The following is a 25,865-nucleotide window of genomic DNA, read 5'->3' on the forward strand; positions in this document are numbered from 1 at the left end:
ACACATAAATGACATATCTCTCAGCTTTCTACACACCCACTCACCATCTGCAACACAACACATCTACAACATAACACACACAATACACAGACTACTACACAGCCAAACGCGAGAGATGGGAGAAACAGTGAAAGAAAAGAGGGAGAAAGTGGGAAAAACAGAGATGGGAGGTCCATCGGGGAAAAAACAGCTTTTTTTTCTCAAAAGTGAGGCTGTTTATAATGCTTAAAACCAAATTTAATCAATTAAATTTCAATGTGAATATTGAGCTCCGAATAAAAAAATCAAAAAAGTCATTATCAACTGTGCCAAATTGAGTCACTTTTGAAGACTTATCTAGAAGAAGACAAACAGTTGATGCTGAATTGTCAAAGCAAAATAAGACCCATAATGTAAGGGGATCAAAAAATTTATAGGCCAACTTGTAGTTACGTATAGTCAAAGTACTTTTGGCTGACTCCTCCTTGACCTGTTAACTTTCCCCGGCGAACTTTTGCCGGAATAACTCCGGTGAAACCATCTTTTAAATTCAAATCAACAACTTATTTTTCTCATTTTTTTTTATCAAATCCTGTCATAAAACAATCGAAAACACCAAATTAGTGACAAAAATGCATGAAACAAACTCATTTCGCTATAAATTCACCAGTTTTGTCGAAATCCATCGAAAAACGAACGAAACAGATCTGTTCGCGTGTAAAATTCGGTACAGTTTGTTCTCGATTTCGTGGGTTTAGGCGTGGGTTATTAAAGAACAGAAATAGGGGAAGACAAGAGTCGGATTCGTTCATTGTGATGTTCGATTCAAGGTGAAATTTGATTTGGCGTTTGGAGATGAGATTTGGAGTTTGGAGTCTTGGAGATGAAGGATTACTTGGGGTCTTTTATTAATTGGAGAAGACAACATTATTAATAATTAAAAGTTATAATGACATGTATTATACATGTGGCACTTAAAAGAAAAATTTTAAAGTGTTAAATTTTAAATTTTAAATTTTAAAACTTGCAAAAAAAAAAAGCATATTATAAGATTATAAAAGAAAAAATAAAAGAGTGGAAAGTAGATAAAATGTGAAGGATACAAAGCAGATTATGTTGTAAATCTTACGAAAGAATACTCTATCATGAATATTAGTTGGAAATTCCCTAACTTGAGGCGTGCTTCTGTTACTTTATATGTCATTCAATATCAGTATATCTCTCAGGATTCAACGAGTTCTTCTAGTATAAATTAGGAGTCCGAAGCTAACAACGATTCAACAAGATGTAAAACTAGTTTCAATATAATATAAAAAGAATAATGTCTTTTTCTCACTTCTCTCTTTAAGATAAAGAACACATTATATATAGGTGTCAAAAACTCAAATGATTACCATGAAATTCTAAAAGTAAAAGACTTGGTGTAATGGTCAAACAAGGATTAATAACTAAGAATTAATATTCATTAATAAAAATAAATAACAACGAAGAGACATCATCAATCAAATGTAACATATAGCAAAGGAAGTTTTCACCATAATATATAATTGTCATAAATAATATTTGTCGTTATGACAATTTAAAGAATTAAGAATTTTAGAATAATAATGGTATATATTAGAAAATGATTATTCTTTTTGAGATATCAAATATTTTTCTGACAGATTAAACATTGATAAACGTGAAGGGTTGAATTTAATTGTGTAGGTTTTCAAGATTTTTCTCTTCCCCTTTTAGTTAAATTTTTTAAAAAAAATTCAAGTGTTAAATTTTTTATTTGTTCATGTGACACGTGCAAGACATGTTCTATTTTTATATTTATGAGGCCAACTTGATTCAGATTAATGAATTTAAATGTGTATCTTCAAAATTAGGATGTATAGTTGCTGGTTAAAGACATATTAAGATGTCTATCTATGTATTATTTCTAATTTTAATTAGTAAAAAAAAAAATTAATATAAGATATACGTGCAACGTACGTATTGTAAACTAGTTAATTATTAAAGAGCGAGCCATTCAATTTCTTTGCTCTTTTCAAAATACTCAAATGAGAGTCCTCAAAACATAAAAAAATTAAAAGTTCTTTATTAAACTGTATCTATATATAAGTATTGCCACGAGACTAAGCTATAGAAACAGAACAGCCACTCAATTTGAAGTTGCATGGCAATTACTTTTGCTATAAATACAATATCTTGTGGCTATAATATGAAGATAGCTATAAGTATTTCTCATGGTGACAAAAGAATAAAATCACTTACTATAAGTGTATTTTTCGTGACAAGAACTTTTCGCCGTCACAACTACAACACAAAAAAAATCTCATAACTATAGGTATTAGTCCTTAGCCAACGGACCATGTAAAGTTTGTAGCTGACTTTTAACCACACTACATCTAGCTACGAATGCTATGGAAAAAGAATTTGTGACTGAAGTGTTTAGCAACAAAAAATTTTTATATTTAGCTGTGAATTATTTTGTAGCAATATATGCATTATTTTGTAATGTAGGTTTTCTAAGATTTTGATCTTTTCGCCTTTTAAGTAAAATTTTCTTTTTTCTTTTTTTTAAATAACAAAGGAACGAAGCATCTAGTATCCCTCTGAACTATGATCAAATTTGCTACAACACACTCTAACTTCACAAGGGTCCTATTACCTCCTTGAACTCAATTTTATCATATTTTTATCACCCTTTTGTACTGACATGACACCTTTTGTCAACTTTTTCAGCTGACGTGACACCTTTGACGTGGTTCTCATTTTACGTAATAACGATATCACGTCAGCACAAAAGGGTGCAAAAAATGTGCTAGAATTGAATTTTGAGGGTTATAGAACCCTTGTGAAGTTGGAGTGTGTCGTAGCAACTTTGACCATAGTTTAAGGAGATACTGAACGCTTATAGATTATTCTTATAACAAAATTTACATGCAAAAACATACAAACTGGATTTTGAATCTTTTGAATTCAAATTCATTAATATTCCACCATATTTTCAATTTCTCAAAATTTAGAAAGTTAATTCCAAAAATAAAAAATAAAAATTATTTCATACCAACATATCTAAATTGTCTATACAAGAGTAGAAAATGTAATTATCATGATTATCACTAGCAAAATGTAACTAAGGTTCAAACAATTTATTAATCAACCCTTTGAGATTATGGCTAGTTTAACATGATTTGACTAACACAAATATTAAACAGATGATTGAAGCCCAATAACACCTGCAAAAAAATCAGATGGACATTAGTGTCAGATAAAAAAAAAAAAGTAAAGCACCCCTGACCAAATTTGCTACGACACACTCCAACTTTGCGGGGGTTTTATTACCCCTGAACTAAATTTTAGCGTATTTTTGTCAACCTTTTTAGCTGATGTGGCCTTCATTTTATGTAATAAATGTGTCATGTCAGCACAAAAGGGTGACAAAAATACACTAAAATTGAGTTCAGGGAGGTGATAGGACCCCTGTGAAGTTGGAGTGTGTCGTAACAACTTTGGCCATAGTTCGGGGGTACGGGGGTACTGGATGCTTATCTCAAAAAAAAAAAATGGGTCCTGGTGCACTAAGCTTCTGCTATGCGTGGGATCCGAAGAAGAACAAAACCACGAGGGTTCATTGTATGCAGCCTCACGAAGCTACAATATCAAAGGAAGGGGAAGCGCAATTACCGCAGCCGACTCTTGCACCTGCATTCCCAGTTGTCTTACTAAGTTCATGTCCACCTGTTCAAGAGAGACATACAATAAAATACTATCGAAAGCATGACAAAGTAAACTACAATAAAATAGTGCGATAATCACCGTACAAGAGACATTATACAGTAACAGAAATTGAAGGACGAGAAACTACAGGAGAAAGATTATAACTATCAGTATGACAACGTTCTACTACCTACTAACTAACCTTCTATCCTAATTTGCGCCCTCCACAACCAAAGGGTTCCTCCGCAAGGTTCATCCATGGAGGGTGAGTCAGGGCCTAAGATCAGGCCGAAAGGCGTAGTCAATGGACAACAGGTGAATACTATCTAAGGTCCGAAAGAAAATCAGTATGATATTAGAGTGACTACCGCGGCCATAACAGCGAACCCTCGATTTGGTTTTCTCTTCATATGTTTGGCTCATCGACGACACATCAAATATACAATTTTTGACTGAGGGCATAACATAGGTCCAGTCTAAACGACATCCTCGAGGTTGTAGTTTGTTTGTTGCAAGAGCGGAATAGGATTAATAGTCACACATTCGTGTCGCTTTTCCAAATCATTAAGCCCCGATAGATCAAAGCACACATCGCTTAATGAAAGAAACTCGAAGCCACAAAAGTTAGTGTTGTACTATACATAATTTTGAAACCGCAAAAAGGGGTCTGCGCACGGCAGCTTGAAATCATACCTCTTCCGAGATCATCAGAATCAGCGTGCACGACTACTGCTCTCCCCAAAATGGAGTGTACTCCGCTAAGAGGAATCTACAAACGAGACAAAGTTCGTCAGATACAATTTCAGCTAATCAAATATATAGCAGCAAAAAGTAGTAGTATTAGTACTACCTGCATATCTGAAATCGATATCACCGCCACCCCTTGAGTGAAGAAACGATCATAAATTAGAGGGGGACAATCTTAATTATTGAAGTTGAAAAGCATGACGGACAACAAACTAACCATCAGGACCAGCAACAATGTTGCCTAAATCACCCGCGTGACGTACTTCATCACTTGGAGCTCCGTGATCTTTCTTAAGTGGATTAAAATGAGGTCCTAAACACAGTACAGAAACAAACCAATCAACCGTGTTACTTTTTTGTAAGTTTCACACTTGAACTATCAGGTGTTTAACGCATTTCCCCTACCTGAAGTATCACCAACTATGTATTTTTCAAACACGTGACCCAAACCCAGTTCGGGACTCAACTCAAGACCTGACCCCAGGGTTCCAAACCTGGACCCCGGTCCAAGACCCAACCTTAGAACCGATCCTAACTCGAGATTGACTCCAAACCCCAACCCCGACTGAGACTCAGACTCGACCGAGCGTCTCGACCTCAACCGGAGACCCGACTCCCTATCTCGAGGTAGATTCCTAGGTACCGGGGTATACTTTGACTATGAATATAAAGCAAATAAACAGATGCGAAATATTTACTCATACAAATATGCATAAATATGTTGTCAAGCTGCCTTTCAACCAACTCATTTTGTCACCCAACCCACTTTTCACATACGAGAGCCGATCGACTTATTACCCTACCTGTTTTCGATTAACAAAGTGCAGACACACAGAAAGGTGAAAATGTTAACCAGTGGAATTGCAACCGTTAGTCGTATCGCCCAAAGCATGTATATGGAAACCATGAAGACCTGGAGCTAAACCAATTATTTTTCCTCTCACCTGGGTAGCACCTGCAGTTGTAGATAAACCAAATCCATGATTACAATAAAGAGTAAAGGATCAAAAAACACATTTAAAGTATTCAAATTTTACGAATATATACCTAAACTATTAAGTTGTAAGTTTCTTACCTGAACTATCACCAACTATTAACCAAAAAACACACTTGAAGTATCTCGATTTTTCGAACTCCTGACCTGAACTATTAGGTGCCTAAGTTTCTTATCTAAACTATCACCAACTATTTATCAAAAAACACATCAACTATCAATTGTTTATTTTTCCTACCTGAAATGTCATCATCGTTCAAGTGTGTTTTTATAAATAGTTAAGTCACAAATCATGTAGGAAACTCACACAGCTGATAGTTCGGGTATTAAACTCAAAAACCTTATCTACTTTACGAGTATTTTTGACCATTAACGATAAATAAGAACATGAGAGGAAACAAGTACCATTGGGTTTCATACTAAACCATCATGTCCGTTAATTTCCTACCTGAATTATCATCAATTATTTATCAAAACACAACTTAATTATCAATTGTTCATTTTTTTCCTACCTAAAATATCTATCATCGCTCAAGTAAAAATAAATAGTTGGTGATAGATCATATAGGAAACTCAACTATCAATTGTTCATTTTACCTACCTGAAATGTCTATCATCATTCGGGCAAAAAGGGTGAACAATTGATAATTAAGGTACGTTTTGATAAATAGCTGGCGATCGATCACGTAGAAACTAACACACATGATAGTTCAGGTACGAAACTTTATCACCAACTATTCGTCAAAACACACATCAATTATTCATTGTTCAATTTTCATACCACAATTGATAGTCAACGTATGTTATGATAAGTAATCGGTGACAGTTCAGATAGGAAACTCAAACGACTCATAGTTGAGATACGAAACTCAAAAAATCAAAATAATTGAGGTGTATTTATTTATTATTTTTACCATGAATTCTACAATAAATAAAAATATAGAGAGGAAAAAAAGTACCATTGGATTGTTGGATAAATTGTAAAGAGCCTTTAATACTATTGTTGTTTCCAGTGATAACAGCCACTGCTTTCAAGTTTCCCATTTTTTCCCTAACTTTGTGAAACAATGGATAATTCATTTTATCATTTTTAAAGTGGGCAAGCCATTATGTTTTTTGTTTGAGTACTTAGGTCCCTTATGTATGTAGGTTGGTGTATTTTGGTTCCTTAAAATATGATTTTGAGCATTTTTAGTCCAGCAACAACAACATACCTAGTATATTTCCACAAAGTAGGATCTGAGGGAGTAAAATGTATACAGTCCATACTAAGAGGTTATTTTTGATAGACCCCCGATTCAGGACAGACAATACATAAAAGCAAACAACAAAAGGAATATAGCCTTTGTAATAAAAAAAATTATGAAAATAAATTTATCTCCTATAAATTTGAAGAAGAAAGTTAATGGAGGTTGTAATTGAAAGTTGAAACTTGAATGTTGAAGTAGTGGGTGATAACATGATTGAAATTCAAAATTGCTGAGTTGGTGAAAAATATCGGATATTTCTCCATGATTTTGGGCTAGTTTTGAAGAACAGGAGGCGCAAAAATAGGGTAGGTTGTAATGTATCAGCAAATATTAGGATTTTATGAGTTAGAAGAGATTTTTGTAATTAATTTAGTGGGATGGAATTTTAAGTAATAATGAAACGTTAATGTGTGGTTTTAAGTAATTTTTAGAGAAAACATATTTTTTCCCCACTGAACTTGTCTTCCAAACTCACTTTAGCACTTAAACTTAACTTTTGTTTATTTACCTCCTTAACATCTTTAAAGTGCATTTATTTGACCACTAAAGCAGACGTGACATTTTAAAAAAAAAAAATCGCGTTTATTTATTAAAAGAAATAATTTCAGTAATATTATATTTAAAATTAAAAAAAAATTAAAACTAAAATAAAAAATGGACATTTTTTCTCTTCTTTTTTCTTCAAATCATCATCAACAACAACACTCAAACCTCCATTAATAATCTCAAATTTTTTCCACTTCCCTTCATTAACAACACCATCCAAGAACAACATTTTCATTTAACTATTTTCACTTTCCTCCATTAACACCCCAAAAACAAACATGAAAACACTATTAAATCATTTTCTCTATTAAACACCATCTCGACCTTCAATCCAACTACCTCAAAATTTAGATAAAAATCAAATTAAATTGATGATTTTATTTTTGAATCATTTATCATCAATGAGATTTCTTTTGATTTTTACTTTTAAATTTTTTTATTAATAAGATAATTTGAAAAAATTAATTTTAACTTAATGAAAGTATGTTTGTTAAAATAAGAAAGAAGAGGGTGGGGTCGGGGGGCTAAAAGAAGAGAAAGAAAGGCGGGGTGAGGGGGGGGGCGGCAGGGGAGAAAGAATGGGGTGGGGGGCTGGAATGGAGAAAGGGGACGGGGGGAATTTTTTATTTAAAATAAAAATACATAAAAATAATTATATAAAATATGTATTATTAAAATGAAAATGGGGTGGGGGTGGGGCATTTTTTATTATATATATATATATATATAATATAGTTCAGTGCTGTTGTTGAAAAGTCAAAAGCTCAAAACTCATCACCAATGGCTACCTCCTCTTCCATTTTCTTACTTTATTTCTTACTCCCCTTTTTCTCCACAGCAACTACTCTATATAGATCCCATCTCATAACTCATCAAGAACCTTCAACTCCCACAACTTTCTTTGAAGTCACAAAGCCTATAAAGCTACCAAGAACCAAATCTTGTTCACAACTAATTCTTGAACATGACTTTGGTTACACTTATGGAAAACCCCCTATTCTTGCAAATTATACACCCCCTTTAAACTGTCCAAAGTTTTCCAAGATTGTGTTGGAATGGACTGCAACTTGTAAAGGTAGACAATTTGATAGGATTTTTGGTGTTTGGGTTAGTGGTGTTGAGATACTTAGAAGTTGTACTGCTGAACCAACTAAAAATGGGATCTTTTGGACTGTCAAGAAGGATGTTACTAGGTACTCTTCTTTGTTTATCAAGAATCAAACTTTTGTTGTTTATTTGGGGAACATTGTTGATAGTACTTATACTGGTGTGTACCATGTGAAACTTTTAGTTCATTTTTATAATGAGGTGAAAAATTTTGATTTTGGTGCTGATTTGATTGTTCCAATTTCAAGAAATGTGGATTTGAATGATGGTTTATGGTTTGAGATTGAGAATTCGACAGATGTTAAGTCGAAGGATTTCAAGATTCCGCGAAATGTGTATAGGGCAGTGTTGGAAGTTTATGTTTCATTTCATGAGAATGATGAGTTTTGGTATGCTAATCCGGTTAACGAGTATGTAAGTTTGAATAATCTTAGTGTTCCGGGGAATGGGGCTTTTAGGGAGGTGGTTGTTAGTTTGGATGAAATGGTAGTTGGTGTAGTTTGGCCATTTACTGTGATTTATACCGGTGGAGCAAATCCGTTATTTTGGAGACCGATAAGTGGAATTGGTTCGTTTAATCTTCCTTCGTATGACATTGAGATTACGCCGTTGTTAGGAAAGATTTTAGATGGAAGTAGTCATAAGATTTCATTTAGAGTCACGGATGCTTTGAATGTGTGGTATGTTGATGCGAATTTGCATCTTTGGTTGGACGGAGAAAGTATGAAAACAGAAGGGAAGTTGTTGGAATACAGCTGCTCGACACTTTCCTTTTCGCTGCTGACCAATTTTACAGGTTTTGATGGATCATTTATCACGAACGCTAGTAGGTCCATCACAATGACCGGAATGGTAAAGTCGTCGTATGGAACAATTACTACTAAGTCGTCTCAAAGTTTAAGTTATAGCAACTATATGGTAATGGGAAATAAAGGGAACTTGCAAATAGTGGATCAGATAATCGAATTCAATGATACTGTTTATGCCACGATGCCATCTTTTTCTGTTTACTCGCTCGAGTCCTTCAAAAAGTATCTGTTCAATTGGTATTCTGACAATATCTATCAAGGAAACCAAAGCTATGTGTCGGTAACAAACATGACACTGGGATTAGAGGACAAGAGGGTAAAGAGTTCCGAGTACGGATCCTCTGTCAGCTCTGTTAAGAATTTGCAAAATGCGCGGGGATATATGATTGTAAAGGGCCACTTAGTAGTCCAAGGACTTGGGAGTACCCAACAAGTATATAAATATAACGATGATTCGTGCTGCTACTCCAGGAACATAAGCAGCTCAGATTACTTGATACTTCACGATAAGGTAATCGATAGCTGCAACCAACATACTTGGTCTCATTGGCCTTTGAAGATTGGCAAAAAGCGGTCTCCTCCTGGTTGAAAGGTCCATTGTGCGATCTCATTTTATTGATGATAATGATAGTTTCTGACTCTTCCGAATTTCATTGTCTTTCACTGCTGTATGTGGTCGGAGTAAGCAACTGTGTCATGGTCTTCTTATTATGATGCAAATGTACTACTGGAGTGGCTCTTGTATTCGTGGACTTTTAAATACTTTGTAACTTTGTTGTTTGGAAATTCGACTTTGCCTCTCTATCTTTTGTTGTCTCTTTCTTCAAACACGAGAACATTTTGCATCGTTGTCAAAAGTTTGCAGGCGTACCATGATCAAGAACTTGTTAGATCCATTCTTTCTTGGTGGCTTATCTTTCCTCCGGTTTCACCCTTCTACGGTGCGACTTTGTAGACGTTTCTTTCTAACATACAGCTACATGTTCATGAGAAGAACTTTGTTTAACTGTCAATGACTTGGGCATTGCCAATGTAGTTGCGTTTGAAGTTTGGTATTTGAGAAAAGTATACTATGTTTCGCTTCTTTTTGGCTCAGCGCAAAATGTTTCTGGCTGAGAAAAAGCAACAGAAGCTATATTTTGGAACTTTATCTTCTCTTTAGCGCGAAGAAAGGGAGCCTTGGAGTAACCGGTAAAGTTGAGGTTACGGGTTCAAGCCTTGGAAACAGCCTCTGGAAGAAATGCAAGGCAAGGCTTCGTACGATACACCCTTGTGGTGGGGCCCTTCTTTTTGGCTCAACGCGAAATGTTTCCGGCTGAGAAGAAGCAACTAAAGCTATATTTTTGAACTTTTATCTTTTATTTAGCGCGAAGAAGGGGAGCCTTAGAGTAACTGGTAAAGTTGTTGTCATGTGACCAGGAAGTCATGGGTTCACGCCTTGGAAACAGTGTTGTCATGTGACCAGGAAGTCATGGGTTCACGCCTTGGAAACAGTCTCTGGCAGAAATGCAAGGTACGGCTGCAACAATACGTCCTTCTAGTGGGGCCCTTCCCTGGACCCTACGCTTAGCGGGAGCTTTAGATAATTCATTATAGTTATACTGTTTCAATGTTAGCTATCATAATAGTCAATTTTGTCCGACTAATAAGGAGATGTTTACGGGGAGCCATAGAAATTCGTAAAATATTGTGGTCGAACTTCAACTTCAAGTTGCCTACATATCTCGAGTTTTACAAGAATCAGACTGTGTGTAGTTGAGCTTGAAAAGAACAGCAGGCTTGTATATTTACTTAGTTAAATGAGTTAACATATGAAGTGTGTGAACGTTGAAGAATAACTATATGCTTAAATATACACTTAACTTAATATATTTAACACAAATTTTCACCCTTATAAAGTAATTACAAAAATCTCAGCTAATTATATATCTTCGTTGGATGTATCGAAGAGTTAATTATATATCTGGACAGATCCAAAATCGAAAAAATGTATCGGAGGGTAATTGTGTATATTTTACAAGAAAAAATGTATCTTTGCTCGATGTATTATGTATCTCGACAGACTCAAAATCGAGAAAAATATAACAGAAGCTAATTATGTATCTTTACAAAGAAAACAATGTATCTTCATTGGATGTATCGGGAGCTAATTACGCATCTCGACAGACCCAAAAATGAGATTTTCAGTTTCTGTAATCAAGTTCTGAATTATCGGATTTATATTGTTTGCAAGAACCTTATTATTTTGGTAATTTGACATTCAAATACTAAATGAATCGGAGAAAGACAAATTTCTTCTCACCAAAAGTAACTTTTCTGAAAAGCTATTTCGACGAAAGTCCTTAATTAAAATTCAGATACAAAACAACGAACACGCTTGAGGACTGAAATCTGAATGATGAATCTTCATAAGCGCAAATAAATAAAGCCTAAATACGCGATTTATTCTAAATCTACATCGACATGTAAAAAAAATGTCCCTTTTAAGGTTGGAGTTCACTTTCTTTGTTGCTTTCTTTTGCAACTTGATCTGCTTTTCCCCATTTTCTAAGTAATGTCAATAGCAACAAGCCAGAAGATTGGCATGATAGACCACAAATCAACCCTATCCATAAGCCCTGCATCATTTTTAAAAAAAAAAAGATATTTACTTTGTCAGCGTATAGAAGTTTATGATCAATCGTTACATGCAGTGTACGTACTTGATAGTGTTAGAATGATATTACTCTGTCAGCGTATAGAAGTTTATGATCAGTTGATACATGTAGTGTAGGTACTTGATAATGTTAGAACGGTATTACTTTGTCAGCGTATAGAAGTTAAACTCTTATGTTAAACGAATTGAACGTGACTTACCTTATAGCTTTTGTTGAACTTGAAAGCTAAGAGGGCACCTATTGGCATGCCGATGCAATAGAATGTTGCTAAGTTGATGCACATAGCGAAACGCTGCCATCCACATCCTCTCGCCACTCCTGTTGATCAATTCAAAGTTTACGTTATAGCTGGTTCGGTTGTACTAAAATGTAAGTGTCACACACGCGCGCGCGCACACGCGCTGACATGTCTGCAGAAAGAAACAGTTGATCAACCTGATAGAATTCCTTGTATGAAATCGAACAAGAAAGAGACTAAAAGGAGAGGTGTCATTGAGCCAAATTTGCGAATGATGTCCGCGTCATCACTGAAGAGGTTAGCCCAGGCATTATGACCGAACCCTAAGGCCGTATCAGCTACAAGTGCAGCAAGAATAGCTAGCTTGAGCGTAACAGCCATCGCCTGCTTAGCTTTGCCGATATTTCCTGCTCCTACCTCGTTAGACACCCTCGTGCTGCACGTTGAGAACATAATTCAAGTAAGTAAGAGTTAGTTTGTATGATCTCTCTAACAGCTTAAACTTTCAGATGAGATGGTCGAATTACCTTGCAGCTGCACTTAGGCCGTAAGATATCATGTACGCAATGGTTTCTGTATTTACACTGGAAAACAAAATCAGATCAGCAACTAAAATTCGACACTCAAGAAACACGAAAAAACTTGTTGGATCTTCAAACCCCGACTTACCACATTGCGACGACAGAAGTAGTTGTCGCTGAGTTTGGCATCAAACCAGCTAATAACACAAGAATCTCAAAAGCCCAATACTCCAAGCTGGTCACACAACAATTTGAAAACTATCAGTACCGATAAAGGCACGTAGATCATATAATTCGTACAATCAGACCTCTCTATAACAATCATTCTCTATAGCAACATCTCTCTATAACAACCAAGTTCTCATTGGAACCAATTGTCATGTTATGTTATATTATATATGTTCTAGGCATAATGCATAAAACGACACTCAAAATTGACCTCAGTTGGCAAGTAGCACTCCAACTTTGAGTATGCACGTCTAGACACCTCAACTCGTGATCTCCATCGTGTCAGTCGAACACTCCAACTTACAAAATGATCATCTAGACACCTCCAGAATTTATGTGTCACGTCAGTGTTGGCAGTGGCGGAGCCAGAATTTTCATTGAGGGGGTTCAGAAGTAAATATACGGACTAGTCAAAGGGGGTTCAACATTTACTATATATACAAAAAAGTATTTTTGACCATGTAAAAATAGTACTTATAATTTTCCGACGAAGGAGGTTCGGATGAACCCCTGAATTCAATGTGGCTCCGCTACTGAGTATTGGATGTCCACAAGACACAATGGGAACGAGTTGGAGTGTTTAACAACAATATACAACAGCATTTTGCTATAACAACCGAAAGATATCCTGACAAATGACGCTATTGTAGAGAGGTTTGACAGTACTAAGAAAAACTAACAGATATGAAGCTATATATTCTTACCACACCATGCCAGCAGAGGGCAAAGCCAACTTCAAATTTGAAAGAATATGTTGAAGTGGCTCGGATGAGAGACCTTCCGGTCTTATATGACTGAATCTCTTTGAAAAAAGCACGTATAAACTCAACGTAACAAAAATAATCCAGAACGATATTGAAACTGCTAACGGTGCTCCTTTAAAACCAAGATTTGTGTAATGAACCAAAACATAGGCAATGCCTGCATGAACACCTAGAGATGCAACCGAAAAGCAAGCCAGCGGTACAATGATTGACTGTGCCTGAAGAAATCTCACGATGTTTTGCAAGAAAGCATATGCAAACAATCCCGGTATGAGGAACTTCAAGAACACCCCAGCTTCTCTAGCTATTTCAGGTTCTTGATGAAGTAAAATCAGAATTCGATCCGAATACCACCAGATGAAGGAAACCACAATCGAAAAGAAGAATGATATGATGCTTGATGTCTGAAGATGTATTCCCAGCATCCTGAACATTTTCGCGCCATATCCTTGACCACATAATGTCTCGAGTGCACCACTTAGCCCGACCTACATTGTCAATCGACAAGTTCAGAGTTCACTTCTGTTGAAGATATAATTAAGTAAACAACATACAGTATTCTTTCTGTCAACTTAAAGCACTGAAGAATGATCAATTAATCATCCTTCATCGAAAAACTATTGACGTGTATAGAAAATATTATCGCACATTACATTTCATGAGTCTATGTTAGATGTTGAACATTCTTAACAAAATTTTTCATTCTGTTACTGTCATAGAGTAATACATACCATGAAAGAGTAACCAGTAACCATAGCCCATGAATTAGCAAGATTTGATGCAGCGAGCTCGAGCTTCCCCATATGTCCGGCAAACATGACAGCTACGAGGTTGATGAAGTAGAAAGAAGCGTTCACTACGACCATTGGAACAGAGAAAAACACCTGTTTTTTCGTCTCTTTACAGTCGATAATCTTTATACAACACCTGTTGGACAAACTGTCGTTTTGCTCAACAGGTGTTGGAGCAACTACTACTGGTGCTGGTGCTGGTGCTGGGGCTGGGGCTGGGGCTGGGGCTGGGGCCGGGGCCGGGGCCGAGGGGATGACATTCTCCTCTGGTGATGGTGCATTCAAATTAGTTATCGTCATTGCGAATACGTGATTGGTATAGTAGAAAATAATGAGTTACTTGTTCGTTGAGAGTATTAGTGATTTCTAAAAACACACTAAACTTTTAATACTAACTTTGGTTTATTTTACGTACATATTTATAAACAAGATTTTGCTACGAAAGCGAAGAATGCTCAGTTGAATACGCTTGTATGGAGGTGTACACAAACAGATGAGTAAAAATAGGTAATTTCCCAACAAAATACTAACAAGAATTAACAATAAAAGTAAAAATTCAAACAACAGTTGTGACATTCAATCTCATATTCCTAGAATTTCTCTAAGCATCTTTTACTTAGTCTACAAATAATATTGTATAGTTTATTTTTATTTTTATTTTTTTTTCTAAATCTCAAATATTTTTAGTGAAATTTAAGACTTCTTATACATTGATAAGGAGTGTAAATTGTGAAATGTGGTAACACATCTTCCCTTTTTCTCTCTGCACAAAATCCAAGTACACATTCACTTAATTAAATATATAAGAAATTATTTAACAGATAATTATATTTTAATTTTTATATTAGTTAAATTACACTTGTAATACAACTAAATATTTGTATCATTAGTGTGTGTGACTTATTTCTGAATTTTGCCATTTAGTATCAAGCATTCTTTTGGTAAATGAGACCACGTGGCGTGTTCTTATAAAATATAAGATGGTTAGAGTCAAATTTAAATTTAAAATAAATTTAATTTTTAAAGTAATTATAGCTAAATTTATTACAACTTTTTATGTTACATGCTTGGAATATAATATGTAAGTATTAGTATTTATTGAAATTTTAATAATTTTTCATATACAATATCTTTTTTTTTTTTAATTTCTGCCCTGATTATCAAGGAACTTGTACGATTCGTAACAAGCCTTTACAATTATGTAATCCCCTATCATGCTTTATAACAATGTCAAATTTTGGTCGTAAGGAGTTACGGTCCATGTCATGGACCGTACCTCAACTGTACAACCCGTGAAGGGGATTGTACTAACCGTGAATTTAAGGTCGGTATGTTAGCCCATGAATTTTTGTTAAATGAGCAGAAAAAAGAGTAAAGAATCGATTTGAGGGCAGAAATTAAAGATCACCCCAAAATAGGGGCAACGCGAGGAGAAACTTGAATGGACACTCAACTTATATAATTGGTCACAAAGTCACTCAATTTTATCGTCTTTTAAAAGTCACTCAATTTTATGTGATTAGCTTCCATGGTCATTTTAGGGGGCGGGGGACTGTTGCTTGAAGAAAAACTAGCTGAAGGGTTCAACATCAATTATTTATACATAAATAATAATTTTAATCAGGTATAAATAATATTTTTTTTTGTTGAATAACTTTTGAAAGATGACATGGGCTTTGAGTTTAACGGGCCAGTCCGGACTAGCCCATCAAAATAATGGCCAAAAAACACCAAGCCCACATCATTACTGTGTGGGCTGCGGGCTTTACGGGCCGGCCCACATTTTAAAAAATAATATTTCATAATTTAATTTTAGAATATTAATAAACGTAAATATTACCAAACAATATTACATAGTGTTATTATTTGTTAATCAAGTCTCCAACACCTCAAAAATACTCCTAATAGCGAAATTAAATAACTTTTGACATGATATCCTTCGAACCAAATAAAAATACTAATAACCAATCTAAATAGTTGCATGTAGTTGGCTTATGGGTCGGTCCATGGATTAGCCCAACCCACATTGCTCAAGCCCCACGGGCCACGGGCTTATACGAGGCGGGCTAAAAAGCCCTATTCTTAAATGGATTGCAAAAAATAAAGCCCAACTCCATCAAATTATGGGTCGGGCTGGGCTGGCCCATATTGACAGCTCTACTGTTATGATGTGACTGCTCTAAATATTTAGAAAAAAGCATTTTAAAAAAATCAAAATTAATATTTAAATTTATTTAAAATTCATCTCATTCTAAACTCAACTCAATTCTTAACCTGACCTACTTAAAATAGATTGAATGTATATAAAATGACCGTAATAATATTCAATTAAAAGAAAATGATATTAAGGGACTCTAACATGTAAAATATTAGAAATTGAAAAACCATCATATATAACAAAAAAAAAAAAAGTATATTTTTGACCGGTGTAAATTAATTAATATTGCTAATATATTACAAGTAGTAATGCACCAAGTTTTGTGCTTGCCTAGATTTGTGTATATGAACACTAAAAATGGGCCATGATTTGTGGTATATGAGAAGTTTTCAACTACTTATTTTCTCTTTTTTCCATTACATATAAGTTATCTAATTAACTTCTAATTATAAGAGCACACCTATATCAAAGTTTTATCTTCTTTTTTTTTTTTTATTTTCTTTTTAAATATCTCACTTATTACCCTTTATTGAGAGTGCATCTTTATCAAATTATCTTATTTTACTTTTCAGCATGCGGAAGAAACGATACACCCTTATGGTGGGATCCTTCCCCGGACACCGTGCATATCCTTCAAAAATATTGTAAGTGTGTCAAATCTTCCAAAAATAATGCATTTGTCGTATGATACAACGAGTGGATCATATCCTCCAAAAATATCGTAAGAGTGTCAAATCCTCCAAAAGCAATGCCTTTGTCGTATGATGCAACGAGTAAGTCATATCCTCCAAAAATAGTGTGTCAGATCCTCCAAAAGTAATGCACTTTGGAAAGATCATACACGTGTTCAACAACATTTCTGGAGGATTCGAGGAACAAAACGGACTTGCAAAAACTCGGTTATAAAACCCATTAAAAATTACGATTAGCATGTCGGATCATCCCAAAGTAGTGCATTTTTAGACGATCAGACACGAGCGTATCAACATTTCTAGAGTATCCAAGCACATAATAGACTTGCAAAAAGCTCACTTGAGCAGCAAAAGACACCTTCAAAATGTGTAATAAATATTCCTTCATAATTTTTTCATTAATTCATCAACTAGCAAGAATTTTAGTAAAGCACCCCTTTGATACAAAAAAAATTATACCTAGTCAAGCTATAGCTGATACATGACGTAGAACCGAGCCGAACTGTCGAATACTAATCACTCTATCTCCAGTCTTCTCTGATCTCGGCCTATCGATGTAAGAAAAGGTTTACCTACTTACACATTGCAACGCGAAAGAGCGTTAAACAAAATTGCATTAAGGTTTTGTCTTAAAGACCAAAGAAACCCATTTCACTGGCTTTTTCCTTCTCAAATGTCTCGAAATACTGGTAGATGATAGTGACCGCCAAGAGAATTCCGGTCCCTGAACCAATTGCCCCCATCAGATCAGCTAGCACGGTCAACAGGCCGATGCAGACACCGCCAAATGCTGCAGCTGTTGGTATATAGCGGTTCAATTCCTTGTACAAATTCGATTCCCTATGCCCTGGCATTACCATTTGTTGTTCCTGGATATACATCGAAAATGATAGTATCAGGTAAACGAGTTTTTCAAGTATACTTTTATGTATCGATTGCAAATCCATCTCGTAGTTTCATCAACAGCGAGAATATTCAGGCGGAAGCAATGGGATCCAACTTAATCACTACTTGCATCTGTCGTAACAAATTTAAGCCACAAGCAACTCTTTTCATCTTAATTAACTTCAAACTGTTGTCCCATTTATTTGCTCGTAAAGTATACAACTTATAAAAGCACACAAGAATGCGAAAATAGACAAAAACGTTAACTCATACCATCAGTTGTTCCTGGATATTATAGAAAAAGGATATTATCAGGTAACAAGATTTTCAAGTCGTCTTGCAGTTTCATCAACAGCGACAATATTCAGGCAGAAGCAACGGGACCCAACTTAATCACTACTCGCATCTGTCGCGACAAATTTAATCCACAAGCAGCTCTTTTCACCTTAATTCTTCTAACTTCAAAGTGTTGTCCCATTTATTTGCTCGTAACGTATACAACTGATAAAAGCACACAAGAATGCGAAAATAGACAAAAACGTTAACTCATCATACCTTTAACTGTTTAGCCACATCTTTTGCTGATGACCCTGAGACTTCGATCCAAGTCTTTGAGAACAAGGCACATGCTGATAGCATGAACACAATGTAGAATATAGCGTGGAAAGGATGTGCTACCATATCCGCCAAGCTGCAATTGGGAGTAATAAGTGTAAGTGAAGTTTTGGAAAAACAGAAGTTCCCGTTGATCTAGGCCTGATACAGAGAAGTTCGATGAAGCAACGGCAATCACTTATATAATGAGAAAGATAAGTTACCTTGATGGTGCAGTAATATAATAGGCAAGACCACCGACAGGTATAGATTGACCAGAATATTCAGATTCTTTCCACTTGCCTAAGAGGTTCACGAGGAAATTGCCGCTGTACTTCCTATCCAGCAACTGCGAACACACAAACATATTCAGATGACGTCGACGTAACCACTAATAATTTGTTTAATGTTACAAGGAAAAAGTCATATACCTGAGAAATGAAGTAAACATTGGATACAAGTGCAGATTGTAAGATAATGGGCATATTGGAAGTATAGAACAGCTTAATTGGATATGAACCCTGTTGTCCACGGGCATTCTTTGACCTTACAGGCAAAACGACGCGGAAGCCTTGGAGGTAGATAACAATAAGGAAGATCAATACTGTGGCAAGCAAGTTAGTTACGTTCGGAAGGTTCTGCCGGTAGAATGCCTCACGAAGTGCACGAACCTTGTCAGTTCGAGTGATCAATAAATGGAATAAAGCTATAACAGCTCCTTCAAATTCAGCTCCACGGCCACTGTTGATTGTGGTTGGACTAAATGCTTTCCAAATGATGTTCTCGCTAGCAAAGAAACCAGCAAAATTTCAAAAAGTTAGAACAAGTTGTAGTATCCATGTAATAAAGAGGAGATAAGATCGGAAGCTTACCACATGTTGGTAGCTATAAAAAGTGAAATACCGGAGCCCAGACCATATCCTTTCTGAAGTAGCTCATCAAGGCAAATAACTATTATGCCAGCAAACCACAGTTGAATGATTATCAGCACCGCATTTCCAACCCCAAGTTGACTAACACTGCCGTACATGCCAGAGAGAACATATGCAACTGCTTCACCAATTGCTATGAGAATACCCAATAACTTCTGAGCACCATTTCTGAAACAAAAAAGAACATTCATGAGTGATATCATGAAAGCGATACGAGATTACATATAAATAATCAGAAAGGACTAGTCCCTGAAAACATTAAAAAGTAGGTCTACAAAAAGCATACAAACAGCACTCAAACTCAAAGTCATGACTGGCTAATTGTGTGAAGTGTGTTAACACAAGCTAAAAATGCAGAAAGACAAGCTTAAAACTTCACTTGACAGATTCGATGCACTTAAGATAGAGTTATCGCGCCTAAATCTTCAATTAACTTCGTTTAAAGCCTTCATCTATTTTTCTTTTAGCAAACTAAGCCACTCATCCCAAGAATAGTTAGCACTTCTTTTTTCCTCTTTCTTCACTTTCTCATTCAGCAAACGGCTAAGTAATGAATGGCATCTGTTGTCTATACTAGTGCAAAATTGGGGCAAAACCAGCAATCATGCAAGTTCTTGTAGAGTGCCTGTCGTGCTCTGGCTAGTTCTACTTGGCCATTAAGATTTGGCTGTCTTTGGACCTTAAATACACTCGTGTCTTCGCTTGGGTGATGCTAGACGAGAAAGATGCAGCTTTGTGTTATTTCTGTATATATATAGAAGGGCTAAACTGATATTGCTCGTCTTGACTAGCATAAACCATTCTTGACAAGAGATGTAATTCCAATTGAAGTTTGACATCTCTGCGACCTATTATCAGCAATATGACACAACTGGTGTTAATGTTTAACTGTTAAGACAATGACAAATGGACAAACGGGAGCCTAAAGCTTACAGAGTTCCACATCAGCACAGTTTTTGTTCGCTTACATCAGGATTGGGACAAAACGCAACTTATACAGAACCATATTAGGATTGAGAGTCTGCTGCTCAGATAGGCATCATAAAAAATGTTTGCTAAACACGTCCCAAATACATTATTCTGGTAATATTGTTACATAATGGAGCTTAAAAGCTCAACGAACACCAATCAAGCGCACATCTCAACCGGGACTAAAGGGAAGTAACATACAAGTGAGGAACTGGCAAATTTAGGAGAATCCAACATGAAAACACATTTACTGAATGGTACTTACAGAAGTGCTCGGTCCTCGCGTACATTGTTGTCGACTTCAATGATCTTTGACCCAGCTAAAAGTTGCATAACCAATCCAGAAGTCACAATAGGGGTGATCCCAAGCTCCATGACAGTTCCACGATTTGAAGCAAGGATAACACGCATCCAATAGAATGGATCGGCACCAGTTGTGGAGTGTATGCCATACAAAGGTAACTGACTGCATACTAGGAAAATAAAGAGAGAGATCACAGTGTATAAAACCTTCTCTCTGAATGGGATTTTTCGATCAGCACTCTGAACTTCAGGCAGGAACGAGAGAAATGGACGAACAAGATGGAGCACTCTGAATCCGCCTCCCATCTTGTTTTCTACAACTTAACCTGCTGGTCCAAAGAACAAATTCTTAGAAAGAGTGAGCAGTAACCAAATACACAGAACACATTACTAAAACAGGTACGAAAAGGGATTTCAAATCTAACAATGCATGAGAGTGGAACATTTTGAATTGTGTGAAGCATCTCCTTTCAAAGCTTGTACTGTTAAAGCTCACTTATTTATTTATCTTAATCGGTCACGGCCCCATGTACAGGACGGTTTTTTGACAAATCAAGCGGAACTAATTTGTTGATATATGGTGAGATTCAGACTCCTGCTTCATACCCAACTGTGTGAACAATCACATCTAACATTCAAATTTTCTTAAATCAATCAATACAAAGAGGAAGGTATAACATATAAACATGTAACATGCAGCCAATCTAACAAAAAAATAATTCCAGAAATGCCTTTTTACTTTTTTTTGTTGAAAAATTTAGTTCCTCTTTAGCTCGAGAACTAAACTGTTTCAATCAATCAACAACATCACAAACTAGTCTGCGTCATCTATAAAATCATCTATTTGCTATTCGATTCACTCGTAACTCAAAAATCGATGAAAAGATTAAAATCCGTGGCTAAATAAGTTGAAAAAATAAAACTTGAAACGAATCAAATACATATGATAATTTGGAAAACGTGAATAGAATATGAACCTTACGTCCTTTCCAAATAGAAGATTTGTTGAAAACAAGAAAAACTGCAGATTGAAGAAGAATCTATGGATTTGAACTAAACTTACTCAATCAACCAACTATATCTCAACATTAACATGCAGCAGATCTAAAAAAGAGGATAATAGAACAGATAATTCCAGAAATGCCTTATTATAACCTTTTTCTAATATCAAATAAGTTCCTCTTTTACTCGAGAACTAAACTGTTTCAATCAATAAACTATATCTATCTTCGATTTCTTAGCAATTCAAACATAGATAAAAATATCAAATCCGTGGCTAAATAACTCAAAATAAAAGTTGAATTGAAACAAATGCACAGGAATGATACTCGCCAAACTGAAGACTTCTAGAAAAGAAGAATCTAAGGATTTGAACTAAACAGTTTCAATCAATCAATTATACATCAAAATTTAACATGTAGCAGATCTAAAAAGAATCCTAAAACAGATAATTCCAGAAATGCTTTATAACTTCCCTTTTGCTCTAAAAACTAAATTGTTTCATTTATCAATAAATCAACTTTATCTCTCAAAATTTTTTCTTCACACGGCTCGACTAAATCAAGTTTTTGCACACCTTGACTAAATCCACAGGATACCTTCCATGCCACCTCCCACTAGCAACAGATACCTAGATAACTGTGTCCACCAAGGCTAGGGCAGATGGGAAGAATCACCTATTGTTTTTTCGTCTCAGCTGGATTTGAACCTGATCTCTAGCTCCTATTTCTATTGCCTGTTTCACTCTTAAGGATACGGAGAATTCAGATAGCTGATCCTAACAAGTTCTTTTTGTGTAAATTAGGAATCTCTAGCTCCTGTATTTTATTTTGATAACCGTGATGTCTGGGCCAGCTTTCGCACATCTCAATTAGGGGTACCTGCCACCTCCCACCAACAACAGATATCAAGTAACTCTATCCACCAACGCTAGGATAGGTGGGAAGAATCACCTAACATTTTTTTCGTCTCTGCTAGGATTTGAACTTAGATCTACAACAACATATCCAGTATATTCCCACCAAGTGGGGTCTGGGGAGGGTAAGTGTACGCAGTCCATACCACTACCTCATAGTTGAGATAGAGAGATTATTTCCGATAGACCCCCGGTGATTTGAACCTGATCTATAGCTCCTATTTCTATTGCCCGTTTCACTCTTAAGGATACCGAGAACTCATAGAGTTGATCCTAACTAGTCTCTTTTTGTGTAAATTAGGAATCTCTAGCTCCTATTTTTTTTTTATGACTATGGTGTCCGACCTAGTTTTAGCACACCTCAACTAAATCCACGGGATACCTGTCACCTCCCAACAACAACAGATATCAAGTAACTCTATCCACCAAAGCTAGCATAGGTTGGAAGAATCACCTAACGTTTTTTTTGTTTGTTTCTGTTGGGATTTGAACCAGATCTCTAGCTCCTACTTTTACTGCCCGTTTCACTCTTCAGGATATCGAGAATTCATATAGCTAACCCTAACTAGTTTTTTTTTGTGTAAATTAGGAATCTCTAGATCCTATCCTTTTTTTTATAACTATGGTGTTTGGGCCAGCTTTAGCGCACCTCAACTAAATCCACGGGATACCTGCCACCTCCCACCAACAACTATTAGTTAACTATGTCCACCAAGGCTAGGGAAAAACTATATCTCAACATTTTTCTTTTTTCTTTTGGATAACCGTAGTGTCAGGGCCAGCTTTCGCACACCTCGACTAGGGATACCTATCACCTCCCATCAACAACAGATATCAAGTAACTCTATCCACCAAGGCTAGGACAGGTGGGAAGAATCACCTAATGTTTTTTCCGTCTCTGCTGGGATTTGAACTTAGATCTACAACAACATACCCAGTATATCCCCACCAAGTGGGGTCTGGGGAGGGTAAGTGTACGCAGTTCATACCACTACCTCATAGTTGAGATAGAGAGATTATTTCCGATAGACCCCCGGTGATTTAAACCTGATCTCTAGCTCCTATTTCTATTGCCCGTTTCACTCTTAAGGATACGGAGAATTCATATAGCTGATCCTAACTAGTTTTTTTGTGTGTAGATTAGGAACTCTAGCTCCTATCATTTTTCTTATAACTAAGGTGTGCGGCCCAACTTTAGCTCACCTCAACTAAATCCACAGGATACTTATCACCTCCCACCAACAACAAATATCAAGTAACTCTATCCACCAAGGCTAGGGCCGGTGGTAAGAATCACCCTAACTTTTTTTTCGTCTCTACTAGGATTTGAACCTAATCAGTACAGAGAATTCATATAGCTGATCCTAACTAGTCTTTTTTTTTTGTGTAAATTAGGAATCTCTAGCTCCTATCCTTTTTTATAACTATGTTGTCCGCCCCAACTTACTAAATACACTGGATACCTGCCACCTACCACCAGCAACAACGAAAAAAACTATATCTCAATATCTTTTTTTCCTTTTTGGATAATTGTGGTGTCCGGACCGGCTTTCGTACACCCCAACTAATTATATCAACATTTTTCTATTTTCTTTTTGGATAACCGTGGTGTTCGAGCCAGCTTTAGCGCAACTCTACTAGATCTACTTAATACCTGACACCTCACACCGACAACAGATATCAGATAACTCTGTTCGTCGAGACTAAGAAAAAACTATATATCAACATTTAAACATGCAGCAGATCAAAAACAATGATAATAATAAAAAAGTGCATAGGGAAACGAGCCATTTACCAAAATTGAAGAGATTTTTTTTTGTTGTTGAAGGGGAAGAAGGGTTTTCTCCTTTTTCAGATCTATATTGACCTCCGCAGCGTTGATCCTTCCTTTTTTTTTTTTTTTTTTTTTTTTGGTTTCGTTTTGGATTTATTTATATTATGAAAAAAATATTTTAAAAAAAAATTAAAAAAGGAAAGTTGATGTCATTAGGACTCTTTACTACGTATTCTATCCATTCACATGATGACACGTGTTTATTGTCGTTGAAGTTGAAATGGATTTGCTTAAATAAAAAAAAAAAAAAGATTTTTGTTTTGTGGTGTAACTAATTTAGTTATTTCTGGTACAATTTGAAGAAAAAAACAAAACTTGTTATTGTAACTTGATTAGATGGAACACATTATTACTTTATTTTTTGAGATTATTATGAGTTCATTTGAATTAAATTGTTAAAAAATATCTTAAAAAGTATTTTATTGCTTTGATCATTGTACTGTTTATTGTTGTTATTGTTCTTTTCTTCATTATTTTCTGCATGATTTCTTGTATTACCTTTTCTTACTAATCCTAACATGTTTTACTTGGATCGAGGTTAATTGAAAATATTTTTTTACCTTCATAAGGCAGTGGCGGAGCCACAAACACCCTTTGTTGAAAAAAAATTTCGAGTGTATAGGTTAAATATAGATATTTATGGTTATATACATGTTATTGCACACTCTTGACAAACTAGAGAAGCATAGTCTAGTGATCAAGAGTGTGCATTTCTGCATCAACAACCCGGGTTCAAACCTTGGCAGATGTAGCAGTGCTTTATTTTTATTTATTTTTTAAACAGTTCTTTGCCCAAGAAAAAATATGAACACCCTTAACCAAAAGTCTGACTCCGCTATTGTCGTAAAATAAGGATAAAGTCTTACAAATCTTGATATGTTTTACTTGGATCGAGATTAATCGAAAACATCTCTCTACCTTATGAAGGCAGGGGTAAGATCTAACTAGTCTTGATATATTTTACTTGGGTCAAGGTTAATCGAAAACATCTCTATACCTTCATAACGTAGGCATAAGGTCATGTATACGCTAACCTTCTCTAATTTCGCTTAGATACTGGATACGTTATTGTAGTGGTATCAAACTTTGAAAAACAATGTTAAGTACTAATGCATTTGGATAGAAGTGTTAGAACCTAATAATCTTTTTTTATCTCAACGTAATTGAAATACTTTTATTTATTCATTTTAAAAATATGTGTTTTTAAGTATTTTCATGTGGAAAAATATGAAAGGTGGAAA

The 25,865-nt window shown here is 35.6% G+C and overlaps 4 protein-coding genes across 5 annotated transcripts; 1 reads left to right on the forward strand and 3 right to left on the reverse strand.

The window, feature by feature from the left end:
* Positions 1 to 3,013: 3,013 nt before the first annotated feature.
* Positions 3,014 to 6,521, reverse strand: LOC107845823 (superoxide dismutase [Cu-Zn] 2). Its single transcript, XM_016690313.2, has 7 exons — positions 6,391 to 6,521; positions 5,291 to 5,392; positions 4,655 to 4,750; positions 4,541 to 4,572; positions 4,384 to 4,459; positions 3,658 to 3,711; positions 3,014 to 3,209 (listed from the first exon to the last, which is right to left on the reverse strand). Exons 1-7 carry the CDS (start codon positions 6,509 to 6,511, stop codon positions 3,181 to 3,183), a joined length of 510 nt encoding a protein of 169 aa, XP_016545799.2. The 5' UTR covers positions 6,512 to 6,521; the 3' UTR covers positions 3,014 to 3,180.
* Positions 6,522 to 7,954: 1,433 nt separating this feature from the next.
* LOC107845639 (peptide-N4-(N-acetyl-beta-glucosaminyl)asparagine amidase A-like) lies at positions 7,955 to 9,947 on the forward strand. Its single transcript, XM_047398408.1, has one exon. The coding sequence runs from the start codon at positions 8,008 to 8,010 to the stop codon at positions 9,730 to 9,732; it is 1,725 nt and encodes a 574-aa protein (XP_047254364.1). The 5' UTR covers positions 7,955 to 8,007; the 3' UTR covers positions 9,733 to 9,947.
* Positions 9,948 to 11,167: 1,220 nt separating this feature from the next.
* On the reverse strand, positions 11,168 to 14,745 carry LOC107844844 (protein DETOXIFICATION 18-like). Its single transcript, XM_016689188.2, has 7 exons — positions 14,283 to 14,745; positions 13,492 to 14,039; positions 12,708 to 12,794; positions 12,566 to 12,622; positions 12,236 to 12,474; positions 12,000 to 12,118; positions 11,168 to 11,761 (listed from the first exon to the last, which is right to left on the reverse strand). The coding sequence occupies exons 1-7, from the start codon at positions 14,640 to 14,642 to the stop codon at positions 11,627 to 11,629; spliced, it is 1,545 nt and encodes a 514-aa protein (XP_016544674.2). The 5' UTR covers positions 14,643 to 14,745; the 3' UTR covers positions 11,168 to 11,626.
* Positions 14,746 to 17,560: 2,815 nt separating this feature from the next.
* Positions 17,561 to 24,756, reverse strand: LOC107845403 (protein transport protein Sec61 subunit alpha). 2 transcript variants are annotated; one of them, XM_016689701.2, is made up of 7 exons: positions 24,586 to 24,756; positions 20,838 to 21,201; positions 19,544 to 19,771; positions 19,103 to 19,457; positions 18,896 to 19,020; positions 18,633 to 18,768; positions 17,561 to 18,061 (listed from the first exon to the last, which is right to left on the reverse strand). In XM_016689701.2, exons 2-7 carry the CDS (start codon positions 21,179 to 21,181, stop codon positions 17,822 to 17,824), a joined length of 1,428 nt encoding a protein of 475 aa, XP_016545187.1. In that variant the 5' UTR covers positions 21,182 to 21,201; positions 24,586 to 24,756; the 3' UTR covers positions 17,561 to 17,821. The 2 variants fall into 2 exon arrangements, with proteins under 2 accessions (XP_016545187.1, XP_016545188.1); XM_016689702.2 differs by having other exon boundaries at positions 20,838 to 21,204; positions 24,586 to 24,750.
* Between the last annotated feature and the right edge of the window lie 1,109 nt (positions 24,757 to 25,865).

The sequence above is a fragment of the Capsicum annuum genome, chromosome 10 (assembly GCF_002878395.1).
Source record: "Capsicum annuum cultivar UCD-10X-F1 chromosome 10, UCD10Xv1.1, whole genome shotgun sequence".
NCBI classification, from domain to species: Eukaryota; Viridiplantae; Streptophyta; class Magnoliopsida; order Solanales; family Solanaceae; genus Capsicum; species Capsicum annuum.